At 46.6% G+C, this 21,303-nt stretch overlaps 1 protein-coding gene across 1 annotated transcript in view; it reads left to right on the top strand.

Annotated features, from left to right (window-relative positions):
* The first annotated feature begins 5,850 nt into the window (after positions 1-5,850).
* The window catches only part of TGM5 (transglutaminase 5), a 31,630-nt gene continuing 16,177 nt past the window's right edge, over positions 5,851-21,303 (top strand). The window contains exons 1-6 of the mRNA XM_028126675.2: positions 5,851-5,860; positions 11,725-11,904; positions 12,038-12,283; positions 15,277-15,395; positions 17,923-18,051; positions 18,640-18,817. Coding sequence (XP_027982476.2) covers positions 5,851-5,860; positions 11,725-11,904; positions 12,038-12,283; positions 15,277-15,395; positions 17,923-18,051; positions 18,640-18,817 — 862 coding nt within the window. The remainder of the gene's footprint in view (positions 5,861-11,724; positions 11,905-12,037; positions 12,284-15,276; positions 15,396-17,922; positions 18,052-18,639; positions 18,818-21,303) is intronic.

Genomic DNA, 21,303 nt, shown 5'->3' with positions numbered 1-21,303 from the left:
GAAGAGACAATAAAGACGTCTTTATTTATCACCTGTGTTCTCTCTTCTCCGCTAACAAGCTCCTTATTGCTACTGGCTGGTCCTCTGGCCTGGCTGCCAGCTGTGTTGGCTGGGCCCTCCCTGATCTTCCTATCTTCTCTCTCCTGCTTTAAGGTCCCCAACCACAGAAGAAGCCCAGTAGGATCCCCTCTAAATCAGCTTCTCTGGAATCAAGGATCCGAGTTGTCTCCATTTAAATGGTCTTAGCGAGCCTGCAGGCAGAGGCGGGAGGGAGGTCAGTGGCCTGGGATGGACAGTGACTGTGCAGCCAGGGGGACCGGCCAGAGCTACCTAGCAGGACTTTGCTGCTGCCTGAGAGCATGGGAATGGCTGGGCAGGGCTCACTCAAAACCATTTGTACTCAGTCTAGATAAGTTGGAAAGAACAGAAAAGTGAAAAGGAGCAAAAGAAAAAAATCACCAATAGTTCCCCATCCCAGAAGAAATCTGCTAACAGTTTGCCATGTATCTTTCTCTTCAACCCCCTCCCCGCCATTCACTGTGCTTTTTAAAGTTATCATTACATGGCTATCATCAAAAGATAAGAGATAACAAGTGTTGGTGAGGATGTGGAGAACAAGGAACCCTTGTGCACCCTTGGTGGCAATGCAAGCTGGTCAGCCACGGTGGAAAACAGTACGGAGGTTCCTCAAAGGTTGAATATAGAGCTACCCTCCGATCCAGCAATCCCGTGTTTGGTTATTTATCTGAAGGAAATAAAATCACTATCTTGAGGAGATATCTTCACCCCCATGTTTATTTCAGCATTATTGACAATAGCCAAGATATAGAAACAACCCAAGTGTCTCTCAATGGATGGATGGGCAAACATGTAACACACACACACACACACGCACACGCACATGCACACGAATATTATTCAGTCACGAAAAAGAAAGGAAAGCCTTCCATTTGCTGCAACATGGATGGACTTTGAGGGTGTTATGCTAAGAGATAAGTCAGACAGGGAATGACAAATACTATATCACTTATACGTGGAGTCTAAAAAAGCTGAACTCCTAGAAACAGAGAGTAGATTGGTGGTTATCAGGGGCTGGGGGTGAGGGAACTGGAGAGATGTTAGTCAAAGAACTTCCAGTTGGTAGATGAATAAGTCCTGGAGACCTAATGGCATTGTGATTATAGTTAACAATAGTGTATTACATACTTCAAAGTTATCAAGAGACTAGATCTTAAATGTTCTTACCACAAAAAAGAGATAACTATGTGATGTGATGGACTTGTTAGTAACACAACTGTAATAATCATATTACTATATATAAATGTATCAGATCAACACATTGTATACCTTAAACTTATGCAATATTATATACCAATCATCTCTCAGTAAAAAAATTAAAAATACAGTTTATTATAAATTGGCATATTTCCATCATGGAAAATTGGGAAACTCTAGAAACGCAGAAAATGAGAACATCCTCCTGCAGGTTTTTAGGCATGGGCCGGCCCTACATCCTTGCCACTCCTCACCTGCTCAGGGGCTCTGCAAATTGGCACCTCTCCCCACCCTCTCCCCGCCTCCTCTCTGTTTTTTGTTTTTTGTTTTTTGTTTTTTTGCTTTCGCAAGCTCCAACCTGTGTGCCCACCGCGCCCATCCACTGAGTGCCGTGGGCATTTCTGCGGGGCTCTGTCACTGCTTTGTCACTGCTTTTTCATGCTGTGTTCCAGCTGGCTCCCACCCACTGAGGGAGACCTAGAACCTGGGCTGGCTCCTGTGGAAATCTGCAACCTTGCTCCACCTGCCAAGTGCCTCGTCCTCTTTTGTTTAGTCATTGCCCCTTCTGTCAGGTTGGTCTGGGGGTACAAAGCTCTCTGGCTCTGTCACTTGTGTCCCTGGAGGGGGAACAGTGGACAGGCTTCCTGCTGGGTCTTCAGGGGCCTTCGATGGGGGAGGATTAGCCACTTCTACCTTCCCAGTCAACCTTTCAAATAATTTCCAGTCTCCCCATCCAAAAATTGGCTTAAAAAACTGTAATCTGTAGTGTTTTCTTGTTTCCATGTAGGCAAGCCTGTCTGGCTTTATTTCCCTACTTCAGTTGGACAAGCTAGACAATCTCAATGTCCCTTCCAGGGCCCAGGACTCTGGGGTTCATGCCCCCTGCTGCAGAGCACCTTTAGATTACGTCCTGGCTGACCCTGCTTCACTGCCCTCACCCTCCCCTTCTCTCACAAAACCTAGTGTGCTGGCCTCCCAGGCAGTGGTGTCCACAAATAAACTCCGAAAGAAATGTCTGTGGTGTGGAGCAGGGGGCACAAAGCAGCCCGAGCCTCAGCCCCCAAGTCTTCCCCAGCAATCCCCCATGGTGTTCGTGGAGACCATGGTGCTCATGTCCTTTCAGCTGGTACTTTTGGGTCCATGCTGTTTGGCGTCATTGTGTTATGTAAAGCAAAGAGCTCCAGGGCTGAGTCCTGGTCCCCAAGACAATACCAACAACAGTAGCAGAGCCAGTCCTCAGAGGGTTGCTGTGAGGATCAAATGAGAGAGTGTGTTCTAAAGAGCTTTGTCATTCAGGAAGTCCATTCACGCACAGAGGTCCTCCGATCAGTTTAATCACCTCTCCTGGGTAACTGTCTCCATTTCTGGTCATAGCAAAAGGGAGGAGGCAGAGGAACACACCTGGATCTGTCAGTTTGGGCTTCCCTTTGATATTGTCTGTGGGGGAACCCCTTCCTTCCCCTCAGACCTGTGCACCCGTGGAGCCATGGGCCCTGACTCTACAGATAAGGAAACTGGAACGTGGCTAAGGGCATACTGGGAATTCATGGTAGGGCCAGAATTAGCAACCTAGTCTCTCTGAGTCTTAGAAAGGTCTGGAGGTACCCCACCCCTATCTTGGTAGAGCCAGCCTAGGGGGATGGTAGGTGAGCTCACACCTCCCTTCTTGAGTGTTCCAGGATCTGCTCTGTGCCCCTCCCTTGCAGGTCACAGCCCTACTTCCTCCCAGACAGGAAGGTGCTCATCAACTCTGCTCAGCTTCCCTGGCTATCCTCGGCCTCCCTTACCCTTGACCAAGGGACAAGCTGCTATGATCAATGCTGCCTCCCTCCCCCAGCACACACACCTCTGACTAACAGTTTGTAGGAATCAAATGAAAAGCTGAACCTGTAAATCAGCTCATTAGCCCAGTGCCAATGAAATAGGCTGTTATTGTCTGATGGCCATTGGGCACCTTCCTCTTTGGCTACCCCATCTCTCCAGACCCACCCACCCTTGCTGCACTCACCTTCCTGTCTCTCCTCACAATTAAGCTCTCCTACCTATGCCTCCTCCACCTCCCCCAGACTAACCCATTTCCACTAATGTGGCAATGGGTTCAGGCATTTATCCATTTGTTCATGCATGGGTCATCTTTTAATTCACTCACTGCCCTGGCCAGCAAATATGAACTGGAAAACTGCCCATCCTTCAGATAGTGCATTAAGCACGTACACAGGACTCTGGAGTCTGACTGCCTGCCTTCGAAAGCTGGCTCCACTAGGTCTTAGTGATCTTGGGAAAACTATTTAATGTCTTCAAGCCTCAATTTCCCCACCTGTAATAGAGGAACAATAATAGTACATAACTCATGGGGAACGGCATGAAGATTAAGTGGGATAAGGCACATAAAGAATGTAAGACAGTGTCTGGGACTGAAAAGATGTCACTAGTCCTCCTAGTAGTTTTACTATTAGCCCCATCATTAGTAAGCACTGGAGATACATTAATAAGACATAGGCCATGGCTTCCAGGGAGGCTGGGGGGGAAAATAGGTTAAGTATTTATAACGTTGTGTATGAGTCAGCTAATATGGAATGAAAAGGGGGTGCCCTTAAATGCCTGATGTGGTAGAGACAGGGTGTTAGGAAGACTTCCTGGAGGGGCAGTGCTTGAGCCTGGATCTGAGAAAGTAGACAACTGAGAGAAGACATTTCAGAAAGAAAGAGACTGACAGGTGCAGGAGAGGAGGTCCGCATCTGGGAACAGTGGGGGTTTGGCCTGAGTGGACTCCAGGCAGGAAGGAAAGATCCTGAAGGGCTTTGGGGTCGATGTTGGGAAGTTTGGACTTGACCCACTGCTGGATTTTTTTTTTTAAGATTTATTTATTTGAGAGAGAGAGAACATGGGATGGGGGAGCAGAGGGGCACAGGGAAAGAGAGAATCCCAAGCAGACTCCTCACTGAGCGCAGAACCCCATACAGGGCTTGATGCCATGACCCTGAAATCATGACCTGAGCCGAAATCAAGTCAGACGCTTAACCAACCGAGCCACCCAGGTGCCCCTAGAGGGAGAGTGGGGAGAGAATCCTAAGCAGGTGGAGTGTGGAGCCCCACATGGAGCTCGATCCCACGACCCCAAAATCATGACCCAAGTGGAAACCAAGAGTTAATGCTCAACCTACTGAGCCACCCATGCGCCCCCAACCCATTGCTGGATTTTAAGCCAAGAGCAACCTGACTGAATTGGCACTTCAGGAAAATCATGTGGATGGCTCGTTTGGAAAAAGGATGGGTGGGAGATTGGTTAGGTGTTGTCCAGGCAAGGGAGTGTTTCAATGAAGCCAGGGCCAAGGGGCACAGGGAAGACAGGCTAATGTTAGGAGATAATCAGGAGCTGGACTGGCAGGGCTCAGCAACTGATGGGCTAAAGGAGGTCAGGAAGATGGAGAAATACAAGGTGGCACCCAGGCTTCTCCTGAAGTGACTGGGAAGGCACCATCCTCACTCATCAAGACCAGAAATGCAGGAGGAAGGGGAGAAGGTTAGGCGTTCCTTTCTGGATTAAAGGCCCATGGGTGTGTGAGGTAGTGAATTGCGCATGGATACACACACTGTAAGAGCAGACTGGGGACAGGGAGAGTCGAAAATATGGGAGGCAGGGCGGATGGTGGTGAGTTGAGGTTCCTGCGGAGGGAGGTTAAGGGACCCAGGAAGCAAGAGAATGCAGGGAGAAGGGTCCCACAGGAGGGAAAGGCAGTGTGGGGGTGGAGTGGGGGAGGGTGGCCTTAGAGTGTCCCACCCACTCCCTGTGAAGAGCCCTTTCCCATCCTTCCACCTGTCCTCTCCCATCTGTGCTTTTCTCCCTGCACACTCACTCCCACAACATGTGCTGTTCTTAATAGAATCAATGTCCCTCCCTGGCACTCCCACCCTCTTACCTACTTCCAAAACTCCTCCGTGAATCTTCCCAAGTTTGCTTCCTCCACTGCTTTTATTTGAGTTTTGCCTTCCCCTGGCAGGTTTCACCCAACACAATAGCTCTGCCAAAAAAGGAGTACCAAAAAAAATCATACCAAGGGTGATTCAGAATGGGTTCTATTTGCATTTGATGTCTAGAATGTGACTTTTCAGGAAAAAAAGCCAAGCAGAGTTCTAGGCTTGAGAACTCTCCCAGGCTCTTGCAGTTGTGAGCTGTAGTCTTGGGACCCTGGGGCATAGGCCCCTCCATCCCAAGAGGCCCCATCAGCTCACCTCTCCCACCTGGCTCCCCGACTACAGCACAGCACCTGCCATGGAAGGCCCCATTGCCCAAGAGCTAGCAAAAGCTCACATGGCACAAGGCCCTGAGAGTTCATTGGCCTCCACACTTTCTCTCAGCCGAGCAACACTGACAAGAAAAACCTGAGGGCAAGTGAGAAAACCAGTTGTGATCTGCCCAGTAAGCAGGTGGCAATGCAGCAGTCAACCTGCCTTTGGTGTCTCCTGGAGTCTTGAGGATGGAAGGGGAAAAAAACACTCCAGGACCAGTTTCCTGAAGCTCCACACCACCCAGCTGTTCTGTGGGGAGCAGCCCAGGAACCAGAGGAAGCCACCATGGAGCAAGGTAGGGGAGGCCTATGGGGCTGCTGGAGCTGAGGGAGAAGGAAGACAGAGAGACCGTAGGAAGTCAAGGGGAGAATGGATTCAGGGGAAGATAGGAGTAAATCAAGAACTGAGGCAGAAAGAGTAGAAACCCAGGAACCTCAGAATTTGTTGGTAGCCTGAGACCCAGGAGACAAGGTGGAGGCTGGCTGGTAAACATAGCCAAACAACTATGTACCAGCATGCCTGCTTCCACAACCCAGTGGGGCGGGGCAGGGATGAGTGGGTCAGGGATCTTGTCCTGGGCTACTTGCTGACTCTTTGACATTTAGCAAGTCACTTCTCTAGTTCCCAGATCCCAGCCTGAAACATGGGGTGGGGGGCGGTCGACAAAACAATCTTGAAGTTGTCCTTCAGCTCCAACATTCTCTGCATCTTCATATCTTCTCTTTTTCCCCCACTTCAGAAGGTCTATTCCTCATTTTAGCTAATCTTCCCACCACCACTCTCCTCTCTACATCAGCTCCCTCTCTAGAAAGCCTCTATGAAGAGTAAATGGTTAGTGGAAACCATTTATAAGAATGAACTCGAAGCTCTACAAATTTAACAGCTTCAGCTTCATTTACTATTTTTTGTGTTTAAATTTTTATAATTTTTAAATAATTTTTGATGCATTTTTTAAAGATTTATTTATTTGAAAGAGAGAGAGCACAGAGGGAGAATGAGGGGGAGAAGCAGGCTCCCCACTGAGCAGATAGCCCAATGCGGGACTTGATCCCAGGACCCTGGGATCATGACCTGAGTCAAAGGCAGACGCTTAACCGACTGAGCCACCCAGGCGCCCCTAAATTTTTATAATTTTTACCTACACAAGAAATACATGAATACATAGTTGAGGTAAAATCAAACAATAATTACAGATAAAGCTACAGTCCCCTGTCACCCCCAGCCCCAGCCTCATCTTGAAAAACCACTGTGGTCATATCTAAGAGAAACCACGGCTACTAGTCTTTCGTGTATATATATATATATATAATCAATACAAGACTAGCTTGTTTTTGGTATGTCATGGTATCATCACATTGTACATATTTTTCTACAACTTGATTTTTTTCCACTCAACAGTATGTGTTGGAGCTCTACCCATGCCAATTAGTACCTATAAATCTACCTCAAAATTTTCTACTTTGCAAAGTATTCCATAGTATGAGTGTAAGTAATTTATTTACCAGTCCAAATTTTTAAAAGATTTATTTATTTATGAGAGAGAGATAGCAGGGGGGAGGGGCAGAGGGAGAGGAGAAGCAGACTCTGAGCTGAGTGTGGAGCCGGCTACAGGGCTCAATTGCAAGAGCCTGAGATCAAGACCTGAGCCAAAACGAAGAGCAGGATGCTCAACCAACTGAGCCACCCAGGTGCCCCTATACAGTCTTATTTTGATAGGCATTTAGGTTGTTTCCCATTTTCCAGTTAAATAAGCAATGTTGCAGGACACATCCTTATGTATGCCTCTGTACTCATGTGGGAGCATCTCTCTAGGATAGATACTGAGATCAATTATTATAATTAAATTACTATAATTTCCTTTCTATTTCCCTGATCATTTCACTCCCATTTCCCCTCACATCAAGGAGAACAAATATGCCCAATAGTAAATGTACCTTCTATTTGAACATCTGGTATCTGGGGTGAAGAATAATCCCAGCATTACAGGCAGAGATTAACTTGCCCCATGATGTATCTGGAAGATGAGATTTGGTCCCAGTGCTTGCTGTCAGGCAAATGTTGCCATACCTGTTGAGTGTTCTGGGTCACATGCCCAACCTGAATTGGAGCCAGTTAGTGATGTCTGTCTAGTCATCTAGTCTCCAAAAGGCGAGAACTTCTTTTTCCACTGATAGGGGAAAACCAAGTGCTTTCCCAGCTGACAGTGGGCTAGATGCCCTTTCTGAACATGAGTGAAGACCAGCAATGGGCAGCAAGTGTTGGGTAATGGAAAGAGCACAGGACTTGGGCCAGTAACCATAGGTTCAAGCTTAGACGAGACATGTAATCTGCCTGAGCCTTGTTTCCTCATCTCCAAGTGTGAATGACATGGCATTTCATCCCTCCAACATTGTGGTGAGGATTCAATGAGATAGTGTCTAGGATGGTGCCCAGCACATAGTAGACAGGCCTCCAGTGAAGTGCTGGTTGAATTTGAAATAAGTGCAGAATGATTATGTGAAAGATAGAGAACTCTATTCATACTAACAAATATCTTTTTTTTTAAAGATTTTATTTATTTATTTATTTTAGAGAGAGAGAGGAGCAGGGGCAGGGGCAGAGGGGGAAGGAAAGTGAGAAAGAATCTCAAGCAAACTCCATGCTGAGTGTGGAGCCCAATGTAGGACTCCATCTCATGACTCTGAGATCATGACCTGAGCCAAAACGGAGTCAGACACTTAACTGACTGAGCCACCCAGGTGCCCTAACAATCTTTTAGTACCTACAATGTGCTGATCATTATGCTTATATTTCTTTTATAAGAAACCCCATAACCATTAGCAGTCACATCTCATTCCCACCTCTTCCCAGGCCCTGTCAAACCCTAATCTACCATCTGTCTCTATGGGGGTACCTATTCTACATATTTCATACAAAGTGAATCATATAATATGTGACCTTTTATGTCTGACTCCTTTCACTTAGCACAATGTTTTCAAGTTTCATCTATATGGGTATACCACATTCATTCATCCAGTAATCAGTTGATGGTCATTGGGTTGTCTCCATCTTTTGGCTACTATGAATAATGCTGCTATCAACATTCATGTACAGATTTTGTGTGAACGCATGTTTTCAATTTCTTGGATACATACCTAGGAGTGGAATTGCTAGGTCATATGGTAACTCTACTTTTGACATTTTGAGGAACTGCCATACTGTTTTCCAAAGTGACTGCACCATTTTACAGTCTCACCAGCAATGTATAAGGGTTTCAATTTCTCCACATCCTCACCAACACTTGTTATTTTCTGTCTTTCTTATTAGAGCCATCCCAGTGGGTATGAAGTGGTATTTAATTTGCATTTCCCTAGTGATTAATGATGTTTAGCATTTTTTTCATTTGCTCATTGGTCTTCTGCATATTTTTTTGGAGACACGTATATTCAGATCAATTGCCCATTTTTTATTTGGGTTTTTTTTATCATTAGGTTGTACAAATTCTTTATGTATTCTTTTTTAAGATTTTATTTATTTGAAAGAGAGAAAGAGAGAATGTGCAAGAGAGATCATGAGCAGGGGAGAGGGGCAGAGGGAGAGGGAGAAGCAGGGAGCCTGATGTAGGCCTCCATCCCAGGGCCCCGGGATCATGACCTGAGCCAAAGGCAGACGCTTAGCCAACTAAGCCACCCAGGCGCCCCTTTTTATATATTCTTGATACAAGTCCCTTATCAGATTTATGATTTACAAATATTTTCTCTCATTCTGTGGTTTGTCTTTTCACTTTATTGATGATGTACTTGAAACAAGAAGTTATTAATTTTGATGAAGTCCAATTTATAGTTTTTTCTTTTATTGCTTGTGCTTCTATTGTCATATCTAAAAAACTATTTCCTAGTTCAAGATCATGAAGATTTACCCCTATGTTTTCTTCTAAATATTTTATAGTTTTAGCTCTTACATTCAAGTCTTTGATTGATTTTGAGTTCATATTATATATGGTGTGAGGTAGGGGTGCAACTTCATTCATTACAAGTGTATAGTAATATAATTAATTTTTGATGAATGTGAATGAATGTGTCTACTAGTTCCAAATTTGTGTGTGGATTTGTCAGGAATTGTTATATTCAAGATCATGTTATATGTTAATAAAGATAATTGTACTTCTACTTTCCAATGTATATTGGCTAGAAAATCCAGTACAATGTTGAATAGATGGGGAGAGAGGAGACATCCTTGTTTTGTTCTTAATCTTAGGGGAAGTATCTAGTCTTCCACTATTAAGTATGGTTTTGGCTGTGGATTTTTCATAGACACTCTTTATCAGGTTGAACAAGTTTACTTATTTTCCTAGAGGTAATTTACTTGTATTTTTATTACGAGAGGGTGTTGGATATCGTCAAATATATTTATATTTGGTTTATATTTCTTATCCTCTACATACAGCTAAGACAAAACAGCTAGGCCTCTATCCTCATTGGCTTACATCTCGTGGTAGAAGACAGACAAATAAAAAAGTAACTACAAAAATATCTGAACATCTCATGCTGATCCTGAAATTAGTAGGCTCTCAGTAAAAGTTTGTTGATAAAAATGAACAAACGAGCATGTTATTAACTAAATGAAGCAATTAAGTTTCTTGGTAAGTGATGCAGTTAAGTACTGTAGGTCAGTGGGAGATGGGGAGAAGGGTGGGTCAACTGGGGCAGGCTTCATGAAAGAGGTGGGTCTTCAATAGACCTTGGAGGACAGGTGGAATTTGGTCAGATATTTGGTTGGGACAGATGGAATGAGAGGGCATTCTAAGTTGGGGTTATAGCAGGATCAAAATACATGAACAGGCAAGGCTACCATTTGCTTGAGGACAGATTAGCTAGAGGAGAGGGCCCACACTGGGAATGGTGAGAAGTGAGAATGCAAGTGTAGGTGAAGACCAGGTGTGGAGGGTCATAAATGTCAGGTTAAGGAGTGTGCCTTTTGTATGGTGGGCTGTGGGGTATCTCAGAACTTTTAAAGCAAAACGATGTCATGATCAATTTGTCTTGAGGAAAGATAATCTGGTGATGTGTTAGGAGGGGGTGGTATAGGAAGCAGGAGACCTGATAGAGGCTGTTATGGTCACTAGATATGAAATGAGGAGGTCAGAATTGTGTAAATGTGGAAAGGGACAGGTGGACACCAGAGATATTTTAATGAGGTAAAGGGACTTGTCCACACATGAATGGATAAAGACTAAGGAGGTAGGTGAGCCAATTGTGCTTTAAAGCTTGTGAGACCAGGTGTCTGGGGACCACTGTAAGACCATGGTCAAACATGGAGAAGTCAGAAATGGAGCCCTTTTGGAGAAGACAGCTTAGAGAACAGTGAGATCAATCTATATTTTATTAGAAGCTCCAGAAGGTGGGGAGTGGGCCTTTTTCTTCTTCTTCTTCTTCTTTTTTTAAGATTTATTTTTATTTGAGGAGTGGGAGGGGCAGAGGGAGAAGGAAAGAAAAGGAAACCCAAGCAGACTGCCGCTGAGTGTGGAGCCCTACTAGGGGCTCAATCTCACAACCCTGAGATCATGATCTGAGCTGAAATCAAGAGTTGGACGCTTAACTGGCTGAGCAACCCAGGTGCCCCCGCCAGTGGGCCTTTCTTTGACTGTCCTCAGCATCCCAGATCCCAGAGCATTAGGCACATGGCATTAGTGGTGGTCAGAGAGTCAGCAAATTGCTGGAAGCATAGTACTAACTACCAGATCTAGATGTGGAGGTTGGTATGGGGGCAAGTGAAACTGTTAACTTGAGTCCAAAAACTGGATTCTGGGGTGAATCCGGAGACACGCTAGGCTGAAGGGAGTGATCACACTTAGCCAGGACTACAAAAGGGGTTGGACAGAGGCAGAAAACCATGCATCTCCAGGAGGAGGGTGTAAGCAAGATGGGGACAGAGGGTCCTGGAAGCGAGGAAGGGAGGGAAAAAGGAAGTAAGAAAGAGGCACTTGCATGCATGGATCCTCATTTAATCCTCATACCAACTGTGTAAGAGGTATCATAGATTCTGTTTTACTGACTTGGAAACTAAGGCTCCAAGAGGTTAAGTTTCTTTCTCAAGTTTGTACAGCTAATAAGTGGTGGGCAGGATTGGGCAAGGCTCCACAACCCTGCTCTTTCATATGCCCCTGGGTCCCTGTTGCAGGGCTGGAGGTGGCCCTCACAGACTTCCAGAGCGCATGGAACAACGTGCAGCACCACACAGATGAGATCAGCTCTGACCGCCTCCTGGTCCGCAGGGGCCAGGCCTTCAACATCACTCTGTACTTCAGGAACCGGGGCTTCCAGCCAGGCCTGGACAATATCATCTTCGTGGCTGAGACTGGTGAGGACCCTTGAGGGTTGTGTGTGTGTGTGTGTGTGTGTGTGTGTGTGTGTGTGTGTGTGTGGTGTATTTAGGGAGATTCTGGAGGGTTGAGAAGTTACTGCAGAGAGCCTCTGTTCTGCTTCCCTCCCAGGACCCCTACCAGACCTGTCCAACGGGACTCGAGCCCTGTTCAGCCTGACAGGTCATCATGGCCCCAGCCCGTGGATTGTCTCACTGGAGACCAACGGGGCCAGCTCCCTGGAGGTGATCCTGTGTGCCCCTCCTGTGGCAGCTGTGGGTCGGTATCTCTTGAAAGTTCATATTGACTCTTTCCAGGGATCTGTCAAAGCCTACCAGCTTGGGGAATTCATCCTGCTCTTCAATCCCTGGTGCCCAGGTAAGGCGGAGTGCCTGTGGGAGTCTCTTGTCTCTGCCCCTTTGTCAATGCCACAGAGAGCCAGGCTCAAGGATTTCTAGATCCCTATTTCCTGGCTACCAGAAACCTCCCACCTGCATGCACTCAGCATCTACTCTCAAGCACCAACAAACAGGGTAGGGAGAAGTTGCTATTTATTTACTTATTTAGAATTTTAAAAACATGAGCAAGTCATCTTTACTTAAAAAGAAAACTATTGTAATTAAATTTGACCACTATTAACATCTACATTTACCATACATTTTTAAAGAGATTTTATTTGTTGATTTGGAGAGAGAGAGAGCAAGCAAGAGAGAGAGCACGAGGAGGGTGCGTAGAGGGAGAAGCAGACTCCCCACTGAGCAGGGAGCCCCAGGCGGGGCTTGATCCCAGGACTCTGCCAACACTTAACCAACTGAGCCACCCAGGCACCGCACCATACATGTTTAAGTTAATTTAGTTTTTCTTTTCATTATAAGAGTAATAAGCGCATTGCATTGAATGTGGAATGAAGTAAAGGGAAAGAAAGAAGAATGAAGGAAAGAAGAAAAGAAGGAAGGAGGGAAGGAAGGGAGGGAGGCAGGGAGGAAAGTATAAGGTGACAAGTAAAACCTTATCACAATCTCCAACTTCCATCTTCCAGAGGAAAATCCTATTCACATTTTCTTGTGCAGCCTTACAAAAATGTTCTATGCTTAAATAAATACGTATTTATACACATATGTGTATGTGTGTGATTATATATTCATACCACAAATGGGATTATATAGTACATAGCATGCCTTAACTTGCTTTTTTCATTCAATAATTCAATTTTGAATGTATTTTCCTATTAATATGTTCTTTTTAATGGCTACAATTACTCCACTGTTTGGATGCACCAAATGTTTTTAACTAGTCTCCTATTTGTGGGTATTTTGGCTGTTTCCAGTTTTTGTCTTAGACAAAGAAAGCTACAGGGAATAGCTCAGCACTACCTGTCCCACAATCCCTGTCATCTAAATCTACCTGGGGGCAGAATAGTTATACAGACATACAGACATGTTGTGGGCAGAATGAAGGACAAGCCAAGAGGAAAGAGTGGGAAGAAAGACAGGAAGAGTTGAGAGTAGAGAATGTGGCTGGTGGGCTTTTGGGCAGAGGCCAGACTTAACAGTCTTACTTCTAGCTCGAGGATGTCCCTTCCCCTTCCTCCCTCTTATCTACCTGCTCCCCCAACCTTATCCTGAGGGGGCCAGGTGAGTCGTACCAGAACCTGAATGGGATCTAGCATCTCCAACCACCCCCCACCACCCACAGCAAGTATCAATGAGTGGCCCAGAGCTCTCATCCATTAGCCATGTGAAAAGGCCCTGCCACTGGTCAAGGAGGACAGTTGTCTGTCTCTCTCTATCTCCCCCTCTCTTACACACCCCCCCTCCTGGCCTCCAAGACTGTGAGTTTCAGACTGTACTGAGGCCTCCCCTGAACTCTGAAGAGGAAAGTGGTATCTATGGGGACTTCTTTTTTGTAGCTGTGCCCCATCCAGGTCCCAGGGAGACTCAGTATGAGAGTAGGGAGCCGTAGGGGCTGAAGTCAGGATCAGTGGCTACCCCATCAGCATGGCCAAGATACTGGCTGGGGAGCCCCACCCTGGAGCTCTGGCCACTGCTAGCCCCTGCTGTGAGGAGGGATGTGTGTGGTCTCAACCGTGAACCCTCAGGTCTCACCACACTGGTGCAAGACCTCAATAAAATGCATCTCTCCCAGGGGTCCTCCTCCACTGATGTTCATGCAGGCTAAGTCTGAGGAAGCGAGGAGAATACTTTTACCCAAGTGTTTGGCAGGACTTCCAGACTGTTCCAGGACCTGCAAAGGGGACACCTGCTCCCATGGCCTTTGTTCATTCTCAGTTTTAAAAAGAATTTTTTATATCATGAAAGTAATACATGTTCATTCCAGAAAATCTAGAGAATACCAATAGGCAAAAAGGGAAAAAAATTACTATTAACACCTTTTAGAATAGCCTTCAAAATCCTCTGCACAAATATGTTTCTAACAAACATCAATTTATGCTGTAACACTATTATGTAACCCATTTAAACTTAATATATCACGTGTAGATTTCAATGCCTATATATATTTTGTGATCTTATATTAATAGTGTACAGAATTATGGTTATTTAACCAGCTCCCAAGAACCAGGCATTTAGGTTGTTTCCAGCTTTTCAGTGTTATAAACAGCTCTCAGATAAACAGCTTAGCATCCAAATCTCTGTGCACTTCTTAAATACCGTCTTTAGATTAAATTCCTACAAAAAGAATGAGGAGGTTAATGTCGACCCCGAAATTCTGGTTTGCTCTTTTCCAATCGGGATTAGTTGAGTGTAGGAGAAAGATCATGGAATATGGTATCATATGGACTTTGTGTTCAAATTTCACTCTGTACTTACATGTGATTTGGACAAGTTATCACTTCGAGCCTGTTCCCTCAGTCTTGAACGGGGTCAGGATGTAAATGTGCTTTGCAAACCAAGAAATTCCACCAAAGGTAAATTTTTGCTATTCAACCTCATGTTTGTATTGAACCTGTGGCTAGTGTTGAGGGATTATAGAAGGTTGGTCTCTCCAAGAACCAGCCGCCTTCTGCCTCTGTTGGTGTCATCCAATGCCCTCCCCAGAGCTCTTTTTTTTTTTTTTAAGATTTTATTTACTTATTTGAGAGACAAAGAGAGCACGAGTGTGGGTAGGGGCAGAGGGAGAGGGATAAGCAGACTCCCCACTGAAGCCAGAGCCTGGAGCCCAGAGCCCAGAGCAGGGCTCGATCCCAGGACCCTGAGATCATGACCTGAGCCAAAGGCAGACGCTTAACCAGTTGAGCCACCCAGGTGCCCCCAGAGCTTAGTTTCCATGGGACTTTGACTTCTGGGGATGGGAATGGGGTGGGAAGGGCAAAATGACTTCTCTGCTTTGTGTGCTCCCACTTTGATTCCTAGAGGATTCTGTCTACTTGGACAGTGAGCCCCAGAGGCAGGAATATGTCGTGAATGATTACGGCTTCATTTACCAAGGGAACAAGAACTGGATCCGCCCATGCCCCTGGAACTATGGACAGGTGAGTCTCAGCCCTACTCTTGGCTCGTGGGAAGAGGGGAGCAGGAGCAGGGTGGGAGGATTCTCCTCATGCAGGGTCCACCCAGAACTGACAGACGGGAACAGTAAGGTGTGAGATGACATCTGGGAGCCAGAGGAGCAGTCATAGACGGCTGGAAGGCGTTCTTTGCTGATCATGTCTTGTTTGGAATCAGGATCTAAGGGGGAAGAGCAGCTAAAGACAACCACCCTGGAATTCCGTTGAGCATGATGATGAGGATGAAGGGACAAGGGTGATGATGGCCATGATGGTGCCTGGTTTTTGTTTGTTGAATTGTTTCCAGTAGGGCCCCCTTTGCCTCTCTCACTTCATCCTCATCGCCCAGGCCATGGACCCTAGGATCAGTTCTGTCACACTGAGGAAACTTGTCCCTGAACATCTCAGCCAGAAGCAGGGCTGGCGAGCAGCGGTGCATTTCCCTCCCGGTTACCATTGCCTCTTTGTTGGTTTTGATCAGATATCTTTTTCATTATAAAACTAATACATGGCTATTTTAAAACTTTACAAGGAAACATTGCAAAAATAGGTACTTAGAGTATGAAGGCCATGCTAAGCACTTTCACCAGCGTGGTGTATGTTTCTCTACATTTTCTTTACTGTGCATATTCTAAAACATTATTTTATTTGTAAAAATAGCATCGTGTTCATCACAATGCTTTGCAACTCTTGCCTTAATGAAAGCCTGCCTCCCACATAAAGCTCAGCCTTCAGCAGGTGCTCCAGGAAGTCCAGCACCACGCCAGGGAAGGGAAGAGCGGTCTCTCTCAACACTGTTGCCGGGAGAAGACCAGCCCCAGCTGCCAGATGGCTACTGGCTGGGAAATCCTGGGGTCCCTTGTGGAGTCTTGTGTCCATTTGATATGGGTTCCTCTCCTGGATTTGCCCAAATAGAACTCTAACACATGTGGCCTCCGTCACACAGCCTAGGCCCCCCAGGTGGCCATAGGCAAGATGAGACCTGGCAACTTCAACGAGCCCCAACTGACCTCCCCAGCTCCTCACTCAGCATGGACAAATGAGGATCTGGAGAGCCCCTGGAGACAGGAGCTTACCATCATCTGTGAACAACAGAAGTGAGCAACTGCTTCTTTCTGAGCCATGGATCCCTCCCTTTCGCCTTCCCTCTCATTCAGTGGACTTACATTGAATGCCTGTTGAGTGCCAGGCAGGGTGCTAGGTGCTAGGGATGTGAAAGTGAATTAAATACGGTCCCTGAGCTCACAGTGTAGTGGAGACTCAGGCACATAAGCAGGTCACTTACCATGCAGTAGGAATTGGCAAAGACTGAGATGAGCACAGGATGTTCTGGGAGCCTGGAGGAGGAGCACATGGTTGGGCATGGAGCTGTCAGGGAAGCTTCCTAGGAAGGGAGGTGTTTAAACTGAGTTAGCCAAGTGAAGGCAAGTGGGGAAAATATCACAGGCAGAGGGAAGCGTGAACCAAAACACAAAGGTGAGAAACAGTTTGGTCTGCTGCAAGGGTTACAAGGAATCTGGTGTTGCTGGAGCAAAATGATGAAGCAGGAGGTACTGAGACATGAGGCTGGAGAAGTAGAAGGGGGCCAGATCAGGGAAGGTATTATGTGACTTATAGAGGAGGTTAGAGCTTTGATTCTGAAGGCCTAGGGGCCTTTGAACATTTCAAAGCAGAGAAGTGAACTGATGAAACTGTCCCCTGGGGAAGATGGGTCAGAGAGGCCTCCTAATCTTGCTTATTGTCCAGGATATTACAATATGGGAATATTACATGGGAATAAATGCATTCATTTACTCTCATTCAACCTTGGAGTTGAATGAATGGAGTCCCTACTATGTGCTGGGTACTGTGCCAGGTCTGGGGCATAGAGTTACAAGAACAGCTGGAGAGAAACACAGCATATGCTTAGGCAAGGAAGACAGAACTTGGCTCCATCATACCTGACGCTAAACCAGGCTTGGGTTCAGGGAAAGCCTCAGATAAAATGGAACGCATGCCAAGCCCGAAGGACAAGTCAGCCTGCCTTGGGTGGGAAGTTTCCATACCTCACATGCTATTAGTCATTCTAGAGCCCGAGTCACAGGTGCCAAGGCAAGCTGGCACCAGCACCTGAGCAGTAGTTGCCAATGATGAGCTGGGTCAGCAGCTGGAGGCAGAAGATGAGGCAACACAGTGTTAGCAAGAACATCCCATGGGTTCCGGGAGTGTGAGCATTAAAGGTGAAGAGGGAGAAAGAGACTTTTTAACCAGTCAGACTATTGGAAAAAACTCCAGGGATTTGATTTGTAGGATATGCATACTGGGTGGGTTGTAACCACAGAGCACTGAGACCCTGCACCTGCTCAGGAGGCAGTTCATGTCCGGGCTACTAGACACAGTTACCTTCCAAATGGGTTTGCATTCCACAAACACACTCTATTGGAGAGCAGTGTGGCGTAGGTCATGAATTTCTTTCCATATCTACATGTGCCAATCATGGGCGTTCTGCCTCTCTGCATCTCCCCCCTTGTAGTTTGAAGAGACTATCATAGACATCTGCCTGGAGCTGCTAGACAAGAGCCTGAACTTCCAGATCGACCCAGCCACAGACTGTGCCCTGCGGGGAAGCCCCATCTACATCAGCAGGGTGGTGTGTGCCATGGTGAGCTGGGCTCTGGCTCTGCCCACCCAAGGTGTGTCCAGGGAGGGAGGAAGGAAGCCATGTGTGGGGTGGGGGTGCAGACTCACAGTGGCCCCCTGCAATGGGAGGGATGAAGAGTCAAGAGCAGGGGCCCTCTGGCAAGGCCAATTTGGCTGTGACTGGGGAAAAAATCTGGGTAACAGGTTTTCTCAGCTGAGCTCTGAATTCACTGGGTGGGGGCCATCACCTCAATTAATTCCAAATTGCACATTTTAGGGAAGGCTGAGTGTAGCTCTGGTTTGAGAAATGATCTTGTCTTTTCGAAATTTCCTTTGCTCTGAAGTATTTTTAAGAGCTCACAGAGCCGAGCTCTAGCATTGCATGGGGTAGGTAGAAATAGAATAATAAATTAATTAACAGTGGAGACAAGTCAGAACGGCCGACTTCCCACCCCGACCCCTTCCCTAGCAGGTCTGGAAATTCCCACGTGAAATGAGATCAAAGAGTCCGTTGTGTCTCAGGCCCACAGACCTTGGGAGGCAGCCCACACATCACATCTTGCTGAGGAAAAGGACACTTCTAATGCATCTACATATGGTTTCTCTTCAGATCAACAGCAACGATGACAACGGGGTGCTCAATGGAAACTGGAGTGAGAATTACTTAGACGGCATCAACCCTGCGGAGTGGACGGGCAGTGTGGCCATCCTGAAACAGTGGCATGCCACAGGCTGCCAGCCGGTGCGCTACGGGCAGTGCTGGGTCTTTGCTGCCATCATGTGCACAGGTAGGGAGTGGAAAGGGCCCCATGGAGAGAACCAAAGTGTACTGGCTCATGTCATAGCCCTCTGAACCACTCTCGTCCCAGGCCTGCACAGGTCCTACCAGGGAACGTTTCGAAGGAAGCCCTTTCTGTAAAACTGCCTCATTACTGGCTCCAGGCTTCATGTGTCTGGGCTTATCTTAGAGGAAGGTTCTGAGGTAGAAATGGTACCCTTCCCTGTTCTTCCTTTGATTTTGGACAACCTAAGAGCCTGGCTAGAAACTGTCTGGTCCAAGACGGGAATGAGATGAAAGACCAACTAATTAGAAAACTTACAAACTGATTAGTGACCTTTCTGAACCTGGAGAGTGGTCTTGACATGGAAGGGAAATGTGCTTCACAGTGGTGGTGTGGGCCATGGGGTCAGAGCAAGATGGCGGTTGAAGTAAAATGACTTTGAATATGGAGTTGTGTCATGTTCAGCAGGTCTAGAGGCCTGACTCAGGAAAGGGAGATAGGTGATGGAGGAAAATGGGAGATCAGTTTTTTCAGATAGGGAGTAGATGCTACACTAGTAGAAGAAAAGCTAAAAAAAATGTATGGGGGGTGGGGGTGCCTGGGTGGCTCAGTCAATCAAGCATCTGACTCTTGATTTCAGCTCAGGTCATGATCCTGGGGTCGTGAGACTGAGCCCTGAGAGATGGGCTCTGTGCTCAGCAGGGAGTCTGTTTGAGATTCTCTCCCCCTCCTTCTGCCACCAACCTCCATGTGGCCCCACCTTCGCTTGGGCTCCTGTGCTCGTTCTCTCTCTCTCAAATAAATAAATAAATAAATCTTTTTAAAAGTTAAAAAATAAAATCAATTAAAAATATGTATGAGAGAAAGAAAGCAGATGGAAGTTGATTTGTAGGTGGCAAGAGGGCAAGCAGAAGAAAGGGGGGGAGTGGTGAATCTTGAGAAAACTGACACCTGGAAATGAGTCACACATTAGAGATAGCAGGAGGAAGCCTTCTGCCTCACCCAGGGCCCAACTTGCTACTGGTCCTGACCCTCACCCTGCCCCCCATGCCTAAGCCAGCTCTCAGCCTCTAGGCATGCATATGTGTATACTTGACTTGGGTCACAGTCAGGAAATTCTTATTCTTGTTAGCTGGGGAAAGAGGCCAAATAACAACTTTTGCTCACAGGACTCTCTAGTCCACCCCATGGAGGCCAGCTTAGTGTTTATTGCAGGCTCAGCCTTTCATGTAGAAAGTCCCTATATGACAGGGGCACCTGGGTGGCGCAGTTGGTTAAGCATCTAACTCTTGGTTTTGGGTCAGGTCGTGATCTCAGGGTCATGGGATTGAGCCCCACGTCAGGCTCTGTGCTCAGTGTGGAGTCTGCTTAAGAGTCTCTCTCTCCCTCTCCCTCTGCCCCTCCCCACTGTGTTCTGTCTCTCTCTGAAATAAATCAATCAATCTTGAAAAACAACAACAACAACAAAATTCCCTGTATGGCAAAACCTGGTGCAGTCTGTGTGCACATGTGTGCTAAGCCCATCTCTGGGCTCTTGGAGGAAGCCTAGGGACCTCCCCCGCTCCAGCTGCTGAGGAGTGAGCACCAGGCCTCTGGCCAAGGGTACATGGAGGTTTCTGTCAACACCCCCAGAGAATGACTTCACATGGGTTGATGAGGAAGAAGTCCTGAGCTCTTCCTCCTCTGCAGCTGCAGAGCCTCGCCTTGAGTTGGAGGCTTTGATTGCCCAGGGATAGGAAACCAGGAATTCAAGAGCTTTGATGCTCAGAGCCACAGAGACATGGGTGAACTGGGATGTCTGAGTCATCCAGGGAGCAGGCACAGGACTGGCAGGCAGAGAATGGATCATTCTTGTGCATGATAGACAGGGAACTTTCCTCTGCATGGAAAAACCTAGAGACTAATGGGCTGGGTGTGTGTGTGGAGAGGGAGAGGACCAGGGTTTTGGGTGTGGTTGTCTGGAACTGGATGATGAGAGGGGTGCAACCAGTGAATGGAGATTATGCAAGGAGAGCAGGCCAATTAAAATGTTTTTGAGAATCATGGCCCCTTAGTGACCTGGGAAGCAAAGGGTTGGGCAAAGTGGGTCAAATGTGGCTTGATCCACCTGTAGCTCAGGCAGCAGCAGCCTTCCCCAAAAGGGCCAGCATTGTGTATATTAATAAATATATCTGTTTGAAAAACTCATTTATTCATCCAGCCACACTTATTGAGTCTTTATTCTCACTAGGCAGTGTGCTTTAAGTACTCTTGGATACAAAGACGGGAAAGACCCAGGCTTTTTCCTCCACTAAAAGTTAAGGATTTATCAAATTCCTTAGCTCCATATAGCTGTCAAAGCACATTTATTTATTATCAAATTCCTCAGCTCCATATAGCTGTCAAAGCACACACTCACAATAGCTGTCATTTACTGGGGACCTCTTTTGTGCCAGGCACTGGGCTAAACTCTTGACAACCTAGAACAATGGTGAGGCATGTGGACTCTGGAG

Source organism: Eumetopias jubatus, unplaced genomic scaffold (assembly GCF_037043125.1).
Source record: "Eumetopias jubatus isolate StellerSeaLion01/CBP00866 unplaced genomic scaffold, mEumJub1_p1.0 scaffold_7, whole genome shotgun sequence".
Lineage (NCBI taxonomy): Eukaryota > Metazoa > Chordata > Mammalia > Carnivora > Otariidae > Eumetopias > Eumetopias jubatus.
The sequence above is the reverse complement of the archived record's forward strand: the minus strand, read 5'-3'. Positions and strand labels throughout refer to the sequence as shown.